At 54.3% G+C, this 19,669-nt stretch overlaps 1 protein-coding gene across 2 annotated transcripts in view; it reads right to left on the bottom strand.

Annotated features, from left to right (window-relative positions):
* Window positions 1–15,900, bottom strand: part of SDK2 (sidekick cell adhesion molecule 2) — a 317,714-nt gene extending 301,814 nt beyond the window's left edge. For both annotated transcript variants that reach the window (XM_074388917.1, XM_010342476.3), the window contains exon 1: window positions 15,428–15,900. In XM_074388917.1, the coding sequence (XP_074245018.1) occupies window positions 15,428–15,491 (64 nt within the window). In that variant the 5' untranslated portion in view covers window positions 15,492–15,900. The remainder of the gene's footprint in view (window positions 1–15,427) is intronic.
* Window positions 15,901–19,669: the final 3,769 nt, after the last annotated feature.

A 19,669-nucleotide genomic window follows, 5' to 3' on the forward strand; every position in this document is an offset into this window, starting at 1 on the left:
TCCGTGTGGTCAGATAACACCAAAGTGCATATTTGCTGCCTAGAATTGCTGCTTGGTAGCAGTAAGGGTGAAAAAGAAGACCTCATGTTTCCTAAGGAAGACAGGGTCCCCTGCCATCCTACAAGACTCAGCTTCTACGTCAGCTCCTCCTCTGGGGTGGCATCTCAGGTCATCCCTCTGGATTCCTAAATCACCTGGTTCCACCCTGCCATGAACACTTTTCACACTGTCCTACAGAACCAGCTGCAGGCTTGCTGCCTTCACTTGACTGTGAACAATTTGAGGGCAGGGACCTGCCGTAGACGGGGCTGGATCCTGGGCACCTCACTTGGTATACAGGTGGTGCTTAGTAAGGGCCTGAGGAGCAAAAGAGGTTCATGGTTTTGGTTATCCATTGACTCATGGGGGTTACTTTGGAGCTTTCTAGCAAAAGCTTCTTCTCCCAGGAAGGAGGGCTCTGGGATGGATTTTCTTTTCTTTTAAGGCAGGACAGGAGGGGCAAAAGCTCCCTACAGGAAGAAGAGAAAGATGAGTGGTGGTCAATACCAAGCCCTCGCCAGGTGCAAGACCATCGCCAAGTTCAAGTTCACTGTTAACTGAGTGTTGCTATAGCCCGCTGCAGCGGCAGCAGCCGACGTGGAGTCCATGGGGCGGAAGTGGCTCAGCTCAGCCACCACCATGACAGCCTGACCATGGGAAAGGACCTTCTCTCCAAACCTCTATGCCAGGCCTTCTCACAATGGACTCCCTGGACCAGCAGCAGTGGCAGTGCCACCTGGCAGCTGTCAGGAATGCAAATTCCCAGGCCCCCCTCCCAGACCCACTGCTTCAGAAGCTCTGGGAACGGGGCCCAGGAGTACGCATTCGAACAGGTCCCCAAGTGGCTTCTAATGGGGCTCAAGTGTGACAGCCACTGCTCTAGGCCCCCGCCTCACCTCCATTAAGAGGCAGGTGACACATGGCTCCCGACAGCCCCGATGGAAGGGCACCCCTCAGCCCTCCCATCCCACCCTCCTGAACCCCCAGAGTCCCTCAAGGCCTGGCACTCTGAGGAGCCAAAATGTCCTCCCTCTCCTCTCTGCCAGCATCTAGGAGGCATGGCTGTGCCTCAGCTTGGACTCAGCCTCGGCTCTAAGGCCCAGGGCCCCTCGAGCTCTTTCCCAGCAGAGGCCGAATCCCCACACCCTGGGGCCAGACATTCCAAGTTCCTGGAGACATAATCCGTCCTAACATTCCAGGGGAGGTGGCAGGCCTGGGGGCGCGGACAATGGGCCTTGTGTTCCTCCCCACGCCTTCCTGCTTCGAACCAGGGCTCTGCAAGTGAGGCTGAGCCGTCAAAAGCACCACTGTCCACCCCACTTGTCCCACTTGCCTTTGCCCAAGGCCCAGGCTGAGGCTGGCAGCCCCTTGGCACATCGCCCCCTCTCTGGAGCAGAACGGCCCTCCTCCTCCTTGGTTTTCAAGTTCTTCATCCACCAGGGCCTGAGGAGGAAGGGGTTAAATGCCAATACCTCCCTTTTCTGCCTTCCTGGGGCTCTGGGGCAGAGGAGCAGGGGCACTGGACAGAGCTCTCCAGCCACCTGAAGCTATAGCCAGAAGCGCCTCCTCTCTGGGGCTGATTTCTCTTCATTAGTGCAATCACATCAACACTGACAGCCACGTATTTATTACCGTCCCGACCACAACCATTTTTCACCCATTGATGCGCAGGCGAATAATGAGCTTGGAGCCGAGCTAATGAGGAAATCCCCTCGGCCCTCCTTGGCAGCCCAAGCCCTGAGACGGTCTGCCAGCCAACCTACTCTCTGCCTGTAGACACTACACCAGGGCAAGAGAGGGACTCCAAATGGGGAAGTCAAGGGTCGCCAGGCTGAGCCAGCCAGAGCCGTCCCAAACCAAACGCGCACACCGCCGGTGGGGAGAGACTTCAGGGTTGACTGAGCAATCTGGTCTGAGCATGGTACACCACCTCAGGGCAGAAGCCCCTCCTTCATTCTGGGTTCTGAGTCCTCCAGCCAGGGCAGCTGGAGACAGACATCAGGGGTGGGCAAGTGGGCTGCTGGCCAGGCACCCCAGGGGTCTGGGTGGGTGCTTTGGAAGGAGGTGCTTGAACCCAATCAAGAACATTTCCTTAGTGTTGTATGGGGAGGAAAAGGTGCTTGCAGCTGCTCTGGGGCACCAGCCACACACGGTAAGGCCGTGCTTTGCAAGGGCATGGTCTTCTGGGAGCCTCAGCTCTTCTGAAAGGTACCCACACATCTAAATGAAAAAGCCTCCTGGGCGATGAACATAGCGATCCCAGAGCCCAAACATCCCACTGAGAGAGTCTTTAGGCCCTCACCCAGTCTCCAAATAAGACCCCAGTGCTGGTGTTGATTGGCTTGCCTGATCTAAATTAAGAGGAGGAGGGGGGAAGGTCCAGGGAGAAGCCAGGAGACAGGTCCTGAACCCAGAACACCCCCTAATCACCCAAGCAGCAGGGTCCCCTAGGGAGGGGCAATAGCTGTATTCTCACTCCCACCACCCTTGAAGGCAGGGCCACAGGCCAGGCAGAGCAGATGGGCAGTGTGATGGTTAATACTGAATGTCAACTTGATCGGACCGAAGGATGCAAAGTATGGCTCCTGGGTGGGTCTACGAGGGTGTCGCCAAAGGAGAGTAACATTGGAGTCTGTGGACTGGCAGAGGCAGACTCCCCCTCAATCTGGGTGGGCACCATCTAATCAGCTGCCAGCGTGGCTAGGATAAGGCAGGCAGAGGAGCGTGGAAGGACCTGGCCTCCTGAGTCTTCCGGCCTCCATCTTTCACCCACGCTGGATGCTTCCAGCCCTTGAACATCAGACTCCAAGTTCTTCAGCTTTTAGACTCTCAGACTTACACCAGTGATTTGCCAGGGGTTCTCAGACCTTCAGCCGCAGACTGAAGGCTACTCTGTCAGTTTCCCTACTTTTAAGGTTCTGGGACTCCACCTGGCCTCCTTGCTCCTCAGCTTGCATGTGGCCTATTGTGAGACTTCCCCTTCTGTTTATGTGAGCCAGTACTCTTAATAAACTCCCCTTCACAGATATGTCAATCCTATTATTTCTGTCCCTCTAGGGAACACTGACTAATACAGGTAGAGTTACTCAACTATGTTTGAGGTCCAACTGCTTTAGAAAACAGCATAGACAATTTTAAACACGAACAGCTGAAATATATACATGTAAAGCATCTTAGAATCTTACAGATGATGTGACTCATTCAAGCCTCTCAAGATCAGATTTCTACATATGTTCTAGGAGGTCCAGGAACTCATGGAGATGACAAGCCACATCTTCCAGCAGCATTGATTGGCTTTCATGTATCCTTTCTGTGTTGGAATAGAATTCAGATAGACCACAGAGTAGAATGCAAATATTCATAGATTTTAAAACTCAAAGGGCCTGGGTGTGGTGGCTCACAGCTGAAACCACAGCACTCTGGGAGGCAGTGGGAGGAGGATCACATGAGGTCAGGAATTCAAGATCAGACTATGCAACAGAGAGAGACCCTATACTATGAAAACTAAAATGATTAGCTGGGCAAGGTAGTGCACACCTGTGGTCTCAGCTGCTTAGGAGGCTGACATGGGAGGATCGCTTGAACCTAGGAGGTTGAGGCTGCAGTGAGCTATTACTGTGCCACTGTCCTCCAGCCTGGGTGACAGAGTGAGACTGGCATCTCAAAAGAGATAACAGTAAATATAAAGTAAAATTTAAATAAATATATATATATACACACACACATATATGAATATAAAATTTAAAAATATAAAATATATTTAAAATTTTTTTAAAAATATATACAAAATTAAAAATAAAAAAGGATTTAAATCCAGGGAGTCACCCACATTTCAGGTTTCTATTTTCTTTGTTGTTCTGAGACAGAATCTCACTCTGTCACCCAAGCTGGAGTGCAGTGACGCCACCACAGCTCACGGCAACCTTCGCCTCCCAGGTTCAAGAGATTCTCCTGTCTCAGCCTCCGGAGTAGCTGGGATTACAGGCATGCGCCACCGTGCCCAGCCCATTTTTTGTGTTTTGTCTTTTGAGATGGGATTTCACCATGTTGGCCAGGCTGGTCTCGAACTCCTGTCCTGAAGTGATCTGCCCGCCTCCACCTCCGCCTCCCAAAGTGCTGGGATTACAGGTGTGAGCCACCGCGCCCGGCCCACTGCAGGTTTCTCGGCACTCTATGCTGTCCCTCCTGGGCCTCTGCTGCCACTTTCTGCACTGGCTCTCACAGTTCGAAGCAGCAAATGAAGCATCAGCTCCAGATTCATAATACCTCACATTATGTGGTGACAGCCCAATTGTTCAGGTGCCCAGTGATATTTTTGACCTTTACTCAGATTCTGGGTAACACCTCTGCCTCCCAGATCCGTACTTCTAGGTAGGCGCCCGGGGAAGGGGGACGTTTCCAGAGTCCTGGCTCTAGCAGGCCCTTGAGAGTCACTGGTGTCTGCCTCAGATGCCAAATTCACTGAATGAGCCTCATTATGGCAAATAATAGTTCCTTCTGTTATATATATAAGGAAAAGGTCATATGGCTAATAGGCAGCTTCAGGCCACATGGCTGGACACCCAGGGCACGTGTCCACCCTCCTTACCATGAGTGGCACATGATGGAAGAGTTTGGAAATGCTGCATCTCCCTTCCCCCCTTCTTCCAATGAGGACACTTCTGGCAACACAGGCTAACAGGCCTGGCCCCGAAGGACCCGATAAGTCTCTTCCTTCGTGGCCTCTGAGGCCCATACAGAATCACGAACTTGTTATCTTTCTCTCTGACTTCACTATTACCTCCTTAGCACCCTTAAAAGAGTTAAGTGTGTTCATTCAAGAAATAATTTATGTCTAATGCCTCGGTCCTTGTGGATGAAGGGTTATTATCCGAACTCAAGGAGTTCACAATTAAAGGAATCAGTTACACGCAGATATTAAAAGATAATTCAGGATCAACAGGCCAAAGTGCCCAGCAAGACATCTAGACTGGAACACTGAGGAGGAGGGGTCCCAGCTGGGGGTCAGGGATGGCGTCACACTAGTTGGTCTGCCTGGGGTCAGTGGAGAAGAGAACAGGGGTTTTAAAGGGGAGAAAGGAAGGCAGCCAGGGTGGGGAGGGTGGTGGGAGCCTGGTGGAAGGCTGGCGTGGGGACAGGCGGATGCGAGATCGCAGTGGTGCGTAGGGCCAGATTGTGGAATTTGCCATTGAATCGCACTGTGGGGACGCTACCAGAGTTCTGAGAGCAACGGGGTGATGTGACAGGTCTCAGCATCCAGACCCTATCACTAAGACCCTGTAGACATCAAGAGGGGGCTCCACGTGTCCTTACAGAGAGGAGAGGCGACCCCAGGCTGCCTCCTGGGCCCACCCAAGCTAAGGAGAAGCCCGTGATCAAATGAGCCTACCCTGGTCCACCAGCCCAAAGCAGCACTGAGAACAGTTCCTGAATGTGGGTATCTTGGCCACATTGAAAGCAATGGGCTGGGAGGCAGCTGACCCGCATTCATCATCTCTTTCTTACAAATCAAGCGTCCTCGGCAAGTTACTTAATGTTTCTGGATTTCCATGCTCACAATACGAGTAACGTTAATACTTTCCGGCCAACCGCCTTCATAGACTGGGGTGAAGAGCAAATGGGGTGTCTGTGAAGGCTACCCACATACATTTGAGATTTTATGAAGGATCTAATACATCCCCTGAACTTCAGGCCGAACAGCTGGTGATAGCTTCATAGGTGGGTTCTCTGTGCCATATTTGCATTTTAAGCTGGAGACAGAGAATGTCTTAACCAAATAAATAAATCCCTAAAGGCAGAAGTTTACATGCCACTGGCAGGTCTGGGAAAGACAAAAGGAACAAAAGCCTTGGGAGCAGAGACACCTGTCAAATTGCAGGCCCCAAACTGATCTTGCTTCCAGGATAAAGATACTAAGGACCATCACGTGACAAACTCCTACTCAGTGTTTACAATACACACGGCACTGTATCCCAAGAGCTTAGCACAGCTCGTCAAACCCTGTCACAACCCAACTGTTATCCCCATTTTACAGATGAAGAAACTGAGGCACAGACAGGCTGTGTAACTCATCCAATGTTACCCAGGCAGTAAACCACAGGTAGGATTTGAACCCAGGGAGACACCTGCATTTCAGGTTTCTATTTTTTTTTTTTTTTTGAGACAGAGTCTCACTCTGTCACCCAGGCTGGAGTACAATGGTGCCATCTCAGTTCATGGCAACCTTCGCCTCCCAGGTTCAAGAGAGTATCCTGTCTCAGCCTCCCAAGTAGCTGGGATTATAGGCATGTGCCACCATGCCCAGCTTATTTTTGCATTTTGTATTTTTAGGTGGAGTTTCACCATGTTGGCCAGGCTGGCCTCCAACTCCTGTCCTCAAGTGATCTACCCGCCTCTGCCTCCCAAAGTGCTGGGATTACAGGTGTGAGCCACCACACCTGACCCACTGCAGGTTTCTCGGCACTCTATGCTGTCCCTCCTGGGCCTCTGCTGCCCCTTTCTGCACTGGCTCTCACAGTTCGAAGCAGCAAATGAAGCATCAGCTCCAGATTCATAAGTACCTCACATTATGTGGTGACAGCCCAACCATTCAGGTGCCCTGTGGTATTTTTGACTTTCACTCAGATTCTGGGTAACACCTCTGCCTCCCGGATCTGTACCTCCAGGGAGGTGCCAGGGGGAGGGGGAAGTTTCCAGAGTCCTGGCTCTAGCAGGCCCTTGAGAGTCACTGGTGTCTGCCCCAGACGCCAAATTCCATGAATGAGCCTCATTATGGCAAATAATATTTCCTTCCGTTAAGACTGTCACATCATCAAAATTTCATCACCTCTCTGGGTCACTAAGAGCTTCCTATGTGGCATCAAATTTTAATTGCCTTTCTTCCCTCGTCCTCCCCACCCTCATACCCCGTTCAATGTAGAAGGCTCTTGTGTGGCTCAGTTACTGGCAAGCCGGTGGTGAATGCCCCAAATACCTTAAGGGAACTCCTCAAACAGCTCTGGGGCATCCCCACCCCAGAGACGGACGGAGACAAGGAGAAGAGGAGAAGACCTTCAATCTTCTGCCAAGTTAAGGCCCAGTGAGGACACAGCCAGGGTGGAGGCAAGAGACAGGAGGACCAGAAGGAGGAGGAAGAAAAGGAACAGGAGGAGGAGTTCCAAGGCCTCTTTTCAAACTCTACCACCCTCCCTGGACCAGCCTCAGTCTTCAAACAGCACAACTGGGCATCTCCCTGGAGAATCACCATCTCTCCTTGGAAAGACAGTGACGTACGCTGTGGAAGCCAAAGGCAGCCTGGAGCAGGGGAAAGAGGACAGACGTTGCCACCAGAGAGCCCTGGGTTCGAATTCTGCCTCCTTAACTTCTCTGCTAGAGGGCCTTGGGTGGCTAATCTCTCAGCCTCAGTTTATCGACATGTCAGAGTCATGGGGAGGACTGAGGCAGACGATGGCTATAATGCATCTTGCCATGTCTGACAAGCAGAACTGGGCACCAAATGTGAGCTCAGGATGGAAGGAAAGACAAGAAGGTTCTAAACTGGGGAAGAAGCTAAAGAAATTGAGGTGAGCCGGGTGTGGTGGCTCATGCCTATAATCCTAGCACTTTGGGAGGCCGAGGTGGGTGAGTCAATTGAGGTCAGGAGTTTGAGACCAGCCTCGTCAATGTGGTGAAACCCTGTGTCTACTAAAACTACAAAAATTAGCCGAGCGTGGTGGCACATGCCCGTAATCTCAGCTACTCAGGAGGCTGAGGCAGGAAAATCATTTGAACCTGGGAGGCGGAGGTTGCAGTGAGCTGAGATTGTACCACTGCACTCCACCCTAGGTGACAGAGCAAGACTCTATCTCACAAATAAATTTTTAAAAAGGTGAGAAGATGTGGAAAATGTGGGTGAAATATACAGCAAAGATACTAGAGAAGAGACGCTGTCTTAATGCAGTCTGAGATCTTGAGGGGCAAGCACAGAAGTACAAATAGAGTTAAAGTCATTTATTAAATATTCTCAGTGCTCTATGTGTATCATCTCATTTAAGCCTCGGAGAGCTTTTCTCCTTGTTTTACAGACAAAGAAATAGAGGTTGAGAATGTTAAATGACTTAACCCAGAGTGCCACAGACAGCAAATGACAGAGTTCGAATCCAGGTCAGCCCAATTCCGAGACACCAATCCTATACCTACCACTTCTCAACAGCTTACGGGGAATGAAATAAGCCTCTGAACAAGGAAGTAATAGTACAGACTGGGGTTCTGCTTTAGGAGCGTGTAAAGTAAAAATGTCTTGTGTGAAGTAACCCTCTGTATGACATGCAGAGACCACAGTGTCTTCTCTGTGGTTGTGAAGGAACACTAGGCATTGCCAGTGCATGAGATCTGGTTGTCTTTTTCCAGCACATCAAAGCCTGTACTTCCCAGCTCCCTTGCCAGCTCAATTGAGTGGGACCATGTAATCCATTCTAATGAATGGGCTGCAATCAGAAGAAACACAATCTAAGGAATTATTATTTTTGTGTATATGATGGAGTTTCCCTCTGTCGCCCAGGCTGGAGTGCAGTTACAGTATGATCTCGGCTCACTGCAGCCTCTGCCTCCCGGGTTCAAGCAATTCTCCTGCCTCAGCCTCCTAAGTAGCTGGAATTACAGGTATGCGACACCACACCTGGCTAAATTTTTAAATTTTCAGTAGAGACAGGATTTCATCATGTTGGCCAGGCTGGTCTCAGACTCCTGACCTCAGGCGATCCACCTCCCTCAGCCTCCCAAGATGCTGGGATTACAGGCATGAGCCATCATGCCCGGCTGGGAATTTAAGTGTTGATGCAAGATCTTCCTCTCCCTTCTCCTCTGGAGCAGCATTAATCAACGACCCTGTGTCTTTCACATGGTGCATCCATGTATGGATGGCATTAACCCCCAAACCTCCTACCACTCCTCTCAATTTCCTTCATGTCATAAAGTTGGAGCTCAGCTGATGGGACTTCAGTAAAGACCCAGGGGCTGCCCAACCCAGAGAGCAGGCCTGCTAGAGGCAGATTCATCTGTCGGGCCAGAGTCAGGAAAAGCTGGGAAGTCAGCCAGAAAATCTGAGCAGAAGCTCCTGTCTCAATGGCAACACTATCCCATTCCATGGGTACATCTGCTGGAGGGCAGGGCTACCACTTTTGAGGTGCCTGGCTGCTCCATGCACTGAGGGCTACATGGCATGGGGTGTGCTGGATGTAGAGACCAGAGGCATTTCACAAGTCAATCAGCTCTGGAGATGAGGCGAGCTGCCTGGGAGGAGGAGCTGGTAGGAACCAGATGACTGCAGGCTATATGCCTCCAGTAAGTGTTCGTTCGTTCGTTCATTCATTCATTCATTCCTCATATTATGCTAATTCATTCTATGTGCCAGGCACTGCCCTAGTGGCTTGGAATATACCCCTGCCCTCTGGAGAGAACAGTAATAAACAAACAGGTCAATATATGTCAGCTGGAGCTGAGTGCAATGGAGAAAGTGATGCAGGGGGAGGGGGTGGGTGCTGGGAGATGCCACATTATAGGATGCTCCCAGATGAATAAGAGACATTAGAAGGAAGTCTCGGAGGAAACAAGGGGTAGACTTTGCAGACATCTGGGAGGTGGAGGCACCACTGATGGAAAGGCAGGAACCCTGGTGAGTTTCAAGAACAACAGGCAGTCAGTGTGTGGACAGGAGTGAGTGCAGGGGAACTCACATCATATTAGGGGAGATGAGGGAAGAGAGAAGGCTCATGTCTGGGGAGCAGAGGGGCAGTGATTGGGATATCCTCCTAGCTTGTGACAGACACATTATAAGCAGTTAACATTTACAAAGGGCATTTTCAAAGTGATCTGGGCAATCTCATTTGGTCATCCAAGACAACTCTGTAAGGTAGATACAACTTTGTTTTTTAATGAGACAGGGTCTCGCTCTGTTGCGCAGGCTGGAGTACAGTGGCGTGATCCTAGCTTACTGCAACCTCCGCCTCCCAGGTTCAAGAGATTCTCCTGCCTTAGCCTCTCAAGTAGCTGGGACTACAGCCTCCTGCCACCACGCCTGGCTAATTTTTGTATTTTTAATAGAGATGGGGGTTTCCCCATGTTAACCAGGCTGGTTTCGAACTCCTGACCTCAAGTAATCTGCCACCTCGGCCTCCCAAAGTGCTGGGATTACAATTGTGAGCCACTGAACCTGGCTTGTAGATACAACTATTTTTAACTTTACGCATTTTAAAGACAAGAAAACAGGTTCAGCTGAGCATCGCCCAGTGATGGAGGCAGGATTCAAAGGGGCAGAAGCCACACTGGGAGCAATTCACCACGTCTGCAGGAGAAGGGCCTGCCCAGGGCTCCCCGGGCTCAGCAAGAGGCTTTCTGGTTCAGGCACAGGGCCCAGAGAGTCTGAGGGGACAAGCCCCGAAGCTCCCTCTCTCCCTCCCCCTGGGACACCAAACAGCCCTCGACAGTCCCTGTTCAGCACTGCTCACTGGCCCTGCCTCCTGCCCAGCACATGGACAGCTGGCGGTGGGACACCTAGGGGAGGGGGCACCGGGTGTCTCGGCAACGAGCTTGTTTTCCTTTCCATTACAGGCAGTGGGCCACAGCCGCCAGTTGCTGCTGGCCCATTTGTTGCTATTGGCATCCCAAGGCCCCAAATTATGATGACTAATTCCCACCGCTTTAGGTAGCTCCAGGGCTGTCTTCGACAACATGCTCCAGGGGGAGCAGGGTAGAAACCCCCGCAGGGAGCACGGTAACACCCGACATCAATTCCACATCAGCCTCCTGCCTCCCAGAGGAGCTAGGAGTCAGGAGGGACAGGGAGTGGGCTCCAGCCAATCAGAGGAAACCACAGCCAGATGGAAAACCAGCTATAAGGAGGCCAATTTTCTTTTTTTTCTTTTTTTTTTTTAGACAGAGTTTCGCTCCTGTTGCCCAGGCTGCAGTGCAATGGCACGATCTCGGCTCACCACAACCTCCGCCTCCCGAGTTCAAGCGAGTCTCCTGCCTCAGCCTACCGAGTAGCTGGGATTACAGGCATGCATCACTATGCCCAGCTAATTTTGTATTTTTAGTAGAGACGGGGTTTCTCCATGTTGGTCAGGCTGGTCTCAAACTCCCGACCTTGGGTGATCCACCCGCCTTGGCCTCCCAAAGTGCTGGGATTACAGGCATAAGCCACAGCGCCTGGCTAAGGAGATCAATTTCTTCATCAACATAAAACATAACAAGCTTTTGTTGAGAGGTAGTGCGTCCTCCGTTATCAAGGGTTTATAAGCAGAGATCAGACGGCCCAGTGGGCAGAGGATGGTCCTAGATGACATTTCGTGTGTCTTTCAAGTCAAATGCAATGATTCCCACGGGTCCTTAGGATAGAAGACAAGCTCATTCTCCCTTTCTGGTTAGCTTACAGCCTGACTGCGTCCTGTGGTACAAAGTCAAATGCAAACCAACATGCAGGTTAACACTTCATTTTAAAGTCAGCCATTCAGGCGCTGTTTAAACAGAGGATCACTGTAAAGAATTTGGCCCCCTTCCCAGCCTCCTTTCCCTTGTAGAACAAGGTTCCTGGCCCCTGTGCCGGCCTTCCAGTAGAGGACACGGGGGAGAGACAGTCGATAAATATTTGCCCAACAAGTGCATGAAGCGGGGGTGGGGGGCGTGTTGGGGGGTTGAGGGTGGGATTTCTGAGGCAGGTGTCAGGCAGCCAGCAGAAGGCAGCCTCTGGGTGGGGGTCCTGTGTTCCTCCCTGGCGGGGGTGATTCTCTGCAGCCAGTGGAAGCACCAAGCTGTATCCCTTATCTAACCACTGCCAGAATGTTCCAGACTCCCCAGCTGAAGCCAAGGGGTACAAAGGATGAGGGAAAGAGGGGCATGGGAGAGCAGGGATACCCCCATTCCATTCTCTAGTGGGGCTTTTGACAGCTGAGCCCCAGGCAAGCACGACACTGGGCCTCCTGGTAATTAGCAAAAGGCCTTGATCAATAAGTTATTTTTTGCTGTCAGTAATTAATAATTACAGCTTAGCCACACCATGTAATTAAACTTTCATCCGCTCCCTCGTGTACTGTTGGCTTTTATTGTGATTAGCTCCCAGCACTAAACTCTCTCCCTTTGGAGCCTTTCAGGAGCCTCTAGAGCTGGGGGTTCCAGTCCTCTTTCAGGGTTTTCCCCACTGCCTTGTTCACTCGGCTCAGATTCCCTTCCTTCTGTTCTTCCCCTAGGCATAATTCTCTTGAAAGAAACTTCTGGACCATCGGGCTCGACTGCTCCTGCCCTCCTCCCAACCTCTCAGGCTGGCCAGGATGACCTCCAGCAGTAATCAAGCTTCCAAGCACATGAGAAATCTCTCTGAGGCTCTTGTTAAAAGACTTCCAGGCTCACCCAGACCTTTCCAATCACAGTGACTGGGAGTAGAGCCCAAGAATCTGCATTGCTACAACTCCCTGGGAGCTAAGTACTTGAGGATCACTCTTGGAGACATAGTAATGTGGCCCTGAAAGGAAGTTAAAGAAACCTCCTGGGTAAGGAAAAAGAATTCAAGATCTTATTGGTGGGTGGCAGGGTACCATTCTTCATGGACTCCTAGCTTAGCGTTAAAACCATCATAACAGTAGTAATAATTGCCATGTATTAAGTACCTTCTGTGTGCCAGGCACTGGCTGGGCCCCTGTCCCCAGAATACCTTGAATTCTCCTAGCAATTCTATAAGGCAAGAGCTATTATTGCCAAGGTCCTGATGAGGAAACTGAGGCTCTTAGTGGCCAAGAGTCTTGCTGAAGGCCTCTGCAGCGAAGCTGCAAAGCCAGATCATGAGAACCCGTTCTTTCTGCTGCCAAAGGCAATGCTCTTTGACAACCTCACCGCACTTTGCTTGGGAAATGAGTTTGAATCATGTGACCCATCAGGTGTAGAGATGATGGTAAATGTTAGCTTTCAGTATATCCAGGTGATGTCTCTCAGATCCAGCACCTAAGAAAAACAACCAGGCTAGGCCCAGATAAAATCTGGTGACACTGGCCGATGTGAAGTTTGTCTCAAGGGAAGAACAATTGTTTGGTCCCTCATTCTGTGCCATGCCTTGAGAACCGGGCTGGGGGCTCAGAAATGACAGAGCTGGTGGCTTCAGCTACCCCCAAAGGATTAACGTCATGGCCTGAGACTAGGAGAAACTCATTCTCTAACTCCAAAGCAGATAAGAAAAGACCCTATGCCCTAATCCCACCCCCTCCAACCTCTAAACCCAGCACTGCCCAAGCCTAGGATCGCCTTCCCACAATCCTCTGCAAGGTTTGCTGCCGGGGACACACATGGCAGGAGGGCCTGATGCTGGAAAACACGCTCGGAGCCAGAGAACATGAGCAGAGCAGCAGGGACCTGGGCAGACTGACATGCAAAAAGGCAGCAAAGAAGAAAGGCAGAGAGGAAGTGAATCAATCAGAGAGACCTTCTCTGCTTCTGACAGGGGAGCCCCTCCTGCAGGAAGCGCAGGGGCAAGGGACCACCTGGCCTTAACTTCAGCAGGAGGGATGGGATCTTGGCCTCCAGTGGATAGCACAGGTGTGGGGGTGGGGCAGGAAGGACCATCAGGTGCCCTGGGGACTCCATAAGGGCCTGGTCCTAGATGAGACAGGAATTGGTGAGCCACCTGCCCAGGGAAACCATGAAGTTAGAAAGGTCCAGACAGATGCTAGGCATCCCTTTCCCTCCATGCCATCCAGGCTTTTGGCTACTAACACTGGTTATCTCAGAGCACAACCGTGAGGCCGCTCGAGGATGAAGGACAACCCATTCCTATTCGCCAGCATCAGGGTCCTCCTGGGACCCCGCAAAGAGGCGCCCTAGACAAAGAGACTCCAGGCGGCTGGTCCCGGTTTGAGGGAGAGGGCTCAGAACTCACCTGGTTCCAGACCTGCCTCTGCCCCCAGATCACGGAGTGGCCTTGGGCAAGTCACTTGATACCATTTGGCCTCAGTTTCCCTATCTGTTAAATGGCTGCTAGAATAAGACGACCTCTGAGCTCCTCGCTTGCTCCAAGATTTTATGATAATCATAAAAATAATAACTTTTATTACCTTACATTTATAGGGCTCGTTACAAAATTTCTAAGTGCTTTTACGTAAATTACCTCGTAAAATCCTCCCCTCAGCCCTGTGAGTGAGAGCTGATTATTTTCGTCTCTTTGATCTTGGCTCTCTGGATGGCCTGACGCTAGGCGCACGGGGGTTCCTTCTTCCCAGAAGGTCTGGAGGGCCAAGAGGCAGCGTGGGGAGTGGGTTGCAGTCCCCTGAGTCCGGCCCCCAGCGGGGTCTGGCCCCCTCTCGAGCTTGGGAGAGTGAAGGCCTAGCCCTGCGAGTCCTGGAGCTCAGTCCAGGCTCCGTCTCCCTCCACCCCCAGCAGGCGCCGCTCGGACACCGCTGACACCACTGTCTGGCTCGGCGAACCCCAAAGGCGAGGAACCGCCGGTGCAGCCGCCCTTCCCCGCGGGGACCTGCCCAGGGACCAGTGAGACGTCTGGGCATCCACCCTCAGGAAGCCGGCAGCGCAGGTCACGTCTCGGATCCTTCGCAACGGTCCCAAAACCACTAGCCCTTCACCATAAGGCTGCTCCCGGCAGCCACAGGTCACAGCAGCGAGCGGCTGCACAGACGATCGAGCGAACCGCGGAGGCTGGAGGCAGGGGCGGGGATGCTGGGTGCAGGTGGAGGGCTGGGAGGGGAGGCCTCAGACCCTCCCCTTGCACCACCCCCCGGTGGGTCCGCGGCTGCACCCGCGACCCCGGCTCCAGGCCCGCGCAGCGAAGCACCCCAGCCCCAGCGGCCGGCGGGGCAGCCAGGGGCGGGCAGCCAGGCGCGGGTTCCCGTACGTGGCCACGGCGGGCGATTACTCTCCCTGGGCGAGCGACCTGGCACCCAGCGCCCGCCCACCCCTTTCCCTCGCGCCAGGGAGGCCATCGCCTGCCCGGCAGACGCCCTGCCCTTCCCCGCAGACACGGAGCAGGGAACCAGGAGCTCAGTCTAGGGGAGCTCATTGGAGCCGAGCGCGGCGCCCGGCACGGAATGTCGCACCCCTCCCCAGCCAGCGCAGGGCATCCACAGCAAACGGGGGGAGGGGAGCGCCCCTCCCACCTCACCTTGGGCTCTTTTCTGCCTCCCCAGGTCGTCACCACATTCCCCCATTCGGAAGCCACAAGTCTCGGAGAGACTGCTCCACCCCCAAAAGAGCCCCAAAACTCGGGAGATGGGGGCGTCTTGAAACTCCCTGGAGAGGGCTCTGCCGCGGCTAAGCCGGGTGTCCAGGAGGCCACCGTGAGGCCGGCGGTCTCCCGCCGCCCCTCCCCCGCCCCCTCTGCCAGCTCCTTCCCCGTCCCCACGTGGGGGTCCCTCCTTACCTTGGGCTCCGGCCGCGCGGATCTGATGCAGAGCCAGCAGCGTCCAGATCCAAAGCCCCCACATGGTGACCAGCCTGGAGGGGGGTCCTCGAGGTCTCCCGTCCCTCCGCCCTGTTTTATAATCCTGGTGGGGTCCAGTACCCCGTGGCTCCGTCCCGGGAGACAGTCAGTCTACGCGGCTCCGCGCCCCGGGCGTATTAAGTCCGGGAGGGGCAGCGCTGGTCACCTCAACCTTTCCTCCTCCTCTTCTGTCCTAGTCCGAGCCCGGCAGCGCTCCCGGAAGGCGAGGGGCGAGAAGGCCGAAAGAGGCCAAGCCGCCCTCTCCGACGAGGGCGCCTCTCTCCGTGAGCACCCCAACTCCGACTTCACCCAGGCAGGGCTGCCTCTGCGATCCGGCCGGGTCGCCGGCCGAGCTCCGGAATAAACTGACAACTTCAGGAAACTTCCTCCCGTGGCCACGTTGCCCGCCCCCCGCCCCCTCCCCGCCCCCTGGTGGGGTTCTCTCGGCCAACGCAGTCACCACCGTTCCAGGCGCCGGGCCCCCGGGACCCGGCCCGAGCCAAGCGCGGCGGCAGACGCGTGTGCGGGGGTTCTTTTAGGGGCGCGGGTTTCGGGGGGCGCGGTGAGCATAGCGGTCCGAATCTCCCTGGAGCTGAAGTTTTCTTCTCTCTAACTTTGCAGGCGGCATCTGGCGGGGCCGAGCCACCCCTCTGGGCTCCACCGCCCTCGCGCCGAATCCAGACACTCCGGGTCCCCTCCCGGGGCGCCGAGGCCGGGCGCGCCCTGGGCTCCGCGCCCAGCCGGCTAGCAAACTTTGCGGGTCCCGGAGCCGGGCGAGCAGCCTGGAGCGCCCATGTCCGCGCCGGCCGCAGGGCGGCAGGGGCGGGTACTGGGCTCCGCGACGCGGGCTGTGGCCGGCGCCCGGGCGCGGAGCCTCCTGCCGGCCGGAGGATGGAGACCGGCGGCTCTGCCCTCCGCCGCGCCCCGGCCGGAGCTCTCAGGGAGGCGCACTGAGAGCCCGGCGGGCAGCCCCGGCTCCGGGGACTCGGCGCCCCCTCGGACGCCCGGCGATCGCCGACCTCCCTCCCGGGCCGGAGGAGCAGCGGCCGCCCCAGCGCCTCGGCCGCCGCCGCCGCCTTTCGCCGAGCCCGCCGCCCTCCGCTTCCCGGGCTCGGCGTCCTGAGAGCCGCTCCTGCCTGCGCCGAGCCGGAGCTGCGGGGGCAGCGTGAGCCGGGGACGAGCGCGGCGGAGGCGGAGGCGGAGACGCGGAGAGGGGGGCCGAGCGCTACCCCGTGGCCGCGACTGGAGAGCAGCCTGCGCGCCGGGAGGGGCGGCGGCGGCGGCGGCGGCCCCGAGCCAGGCCCGGGAGCGAGCCCCGCAGAAACACAATCTGACTGAGCGGCCGCGGGCGCCCACTGGCTCCGGGACCCGCCGGGGGGCAGCAGTGCCAACCTCCGGCCGCGCCGGGAGAGATGAGCGCGAGCCCCTCCGCTCTCAGCCCAGCCTGTCCTTCCAGCCTCGCCCGCACCCCTCTTTCAAAGACCTGACAGGACCCCCAGATTCTCCTTTAGCCGGGACCCCCGGCCTCCTTCCGGACATGGAGTGATGGGGGGGGGCGGGGGTGGGGGCGGCGGTTGGGAAAAGGGCTTCGGCCCACCGGTGGATTCCAGTTTCTCCTGCCCAAGTCAGGCTCTCCAATGTCTGGAGATGGCTCAGGGCGGAAGAGGAGACACGGGAGGCTTGGGACCTGCAGAAGCCCCGGAAAGTGAAGTTGGTGCCAAGGCGCGTGCGTTCTATGTTTCTTTCCTCTTCGGAGCTCGGCTTGTAAAGGGTAGAAGAACGGGACATTGGTGGAGGAATTCAAACAAGTGAGGCCGGAGGCGTCCTCTGCTGCGGCCCAGAGCTAGCACGTCCTCCGAGAAGCTCCGCTAGGGCTCACAGGCTCCACTGAAACTTTCCTGGGCACCAGGAAAATTTAAGGGGCCTTCACCTTGGTAGACTCTTTCCCTGCAAACAAAAATATTAAAAATAATACTTTGCCACTGTGTTGGCATAAAGAAAAGTATAATTAACATTGCATAGTAAAACATGTGTTCAACCTAAAGCTTTATTTTTTTCTGGCTTTAAAAGAAATGAAAACATGTTCACGGGTCCCCAGAAGACGATGGGCCCTGGCCCTGAGCTTGAGGTGCTTAATGGAGAAGTCGGCCCTGCGTGTCTGATACGTTTTCTGGGAAACAAAGAGCTAGTGAGACCCTCCACTGTTTACCACAGCACTTCCCTCTTCTCTCTCTTGTGTCCTGCTTAGTCTGGGCCCCCACTGCTGTCTAGCCTTTCTGGTCCTTGAAGTCTAGGACAGTCACTCACTGATTGCCAGCTCTTTCCCACCCCAAGGACACCCCTTCTGATTGCTGTAGAATAGACACAGCCGCCGCAAATATATCCTTACTTACACAGTCTCATTTCACCTGCTTTGGAAGAAGAACCGTGAGCATTTATTGAAAATGTCTGAGAAGCTGGCCTGCCTTCCCTACAGCCCTTCAATCACGTAATTCAAACAAGGCTTCCCCCTGGCAACCTGTGCTACCTCCCCAGCTGAAGCCCCTCTGGCTGGCTGATTGGTAAATGGGAGGCCTTTGGGGGCAGGGAGCCTAGATGGTGGCCATGCCACGCCCACCTGCTTAATGATGCCCAGATGTGACAGTACACACCCTCTACGTACTCTGAATGTCCCCAGCTTCGAGCTCAGGCCCTTCCCAGACTATCAGGAAGAGCACTGGTCTTTAGGGTGCTGTTACACTGTTCGCTCACAGAGGGGGCCTGAGAGCCGTATTTGCTGAGAACCTCTCCTCTCTCTGAGGCCGGATAGCAGAAAGGGCTGCATCTCTGTTTACATCACAGAGTTGGGAGTTCGTGTGGACACAAAGGGCTGAAACCTGGGTGGATTCCACCCTAATCATGCTCAATTCCCAGAAGTCCGGCAGCCAGGAATCTGAGCCTCATGTGCCTCGGGCCTCAAACAGCGTCACTCCCTTATTAAGAGGAGGCCTCTTGCACAACCTTTTGAAGGCCTGCAAACCTTCTTGTGGGAGTTTAATCCCTAACATGTGGGACGGGGCGCCCACCAGGGGCTGGGGCGAGGAAGGAGGTTTTTTTTTTCTTTGCTGGAAGTCTCCAGGCGTGCCTGCAAGTTAGAGAGGAAAGGATGTCACTCCACCTGCAGCTCCTATTACAAATTTCTGTCTCTATCCATCTAGGATGAAGATTTGAGCTCTTTTTGGCCACAGCCCATACACACACACACACACACACACACACACACACACACAGGAAGGAACTCTCTGATTTTGCTTCTTGCCAGAGTGTTGCTGGCCCGGGAGAAGGCTGAGCTGGGAGTCTGCCACTTTGAGAGAGGCTGGTAACTGGGAAAGTCACTTGCAGACAGCATGAGCTCATTCTTGCCACCAGCGGTATAATTAGAGGTTGCATCGGTGCAGCTGCAGCGGACGCCACGTCAGGAGGGCTGCGAGGATTTCCCAGGCTCTAATCCGTTTCCTCGTTGCAAGCCTGCCCCTTCCTGTTGGAGCCCACGCTGACAGCTCTCCCGGCACACTCGGACGGGACCTGGGTCTTCCTCATCTATATCCCATCTCCCTCCATCCCCAGGTCCCGCACCTTGTGGAAGACCCTCCTCTCCAAACATTTGGCTCGGTAAATTCCAGAGGAGGGGGAGGACGCAGAGAGCATCACAACACATTTTCAAAGAGAAGGAGAAGCCCGGGTCATTCTGCTCTGTCTCCTTCTCCCTTTCCAAGTGGATGTGATTTTTCAAATGTCACCCTTCTAGGAAAACACTCACTGAACCCCAAATAGGGCCATTTTCCTAGCCTTTCATCCCACATGTAGTCAATGAAAGGGCGCCCCTGCAGAATCTTGAGAGGGAGCCTTCGGAGCGGGAGGTGCGTTACCCCATGTCCCAGCCAAGGAGCCAGAAGGCGAAACCCAGGACAGTCAGAGGGAGCTGCTCAGCCACAGAAGGCCTAGATCCTCCTTAGCCTGCCATCCCTCCCCATCGAACTCCATTTCCCCCACAAAAACCAAAGGCTGGGCAGGGACAGAGTCAGCTTTTCAATATGGTTATTGTGTTTTTTTTTTTTTTTTTTTTTTTTTCTATGTTCAATCTCAAATGTAACAGCAGCTAGAACAGAGCGTGCAATTGCAGGGTGAGATTGTATCCTCTGG

This window comes from Saimiri boliviensis, chromosome 17 (assembly GCF_048565385.1).
Source record: "Saimiri boliviensis isolate mSaiBol1 chromosome 17, mSaiBol1.pri, whole genome shotgun sequence".
Lineage (NCBI taxonomy): Eukaryota > Metazoa > Chordata > Mammalia > Primates > Cebidae > Saimiri > Saimiri boliviensis.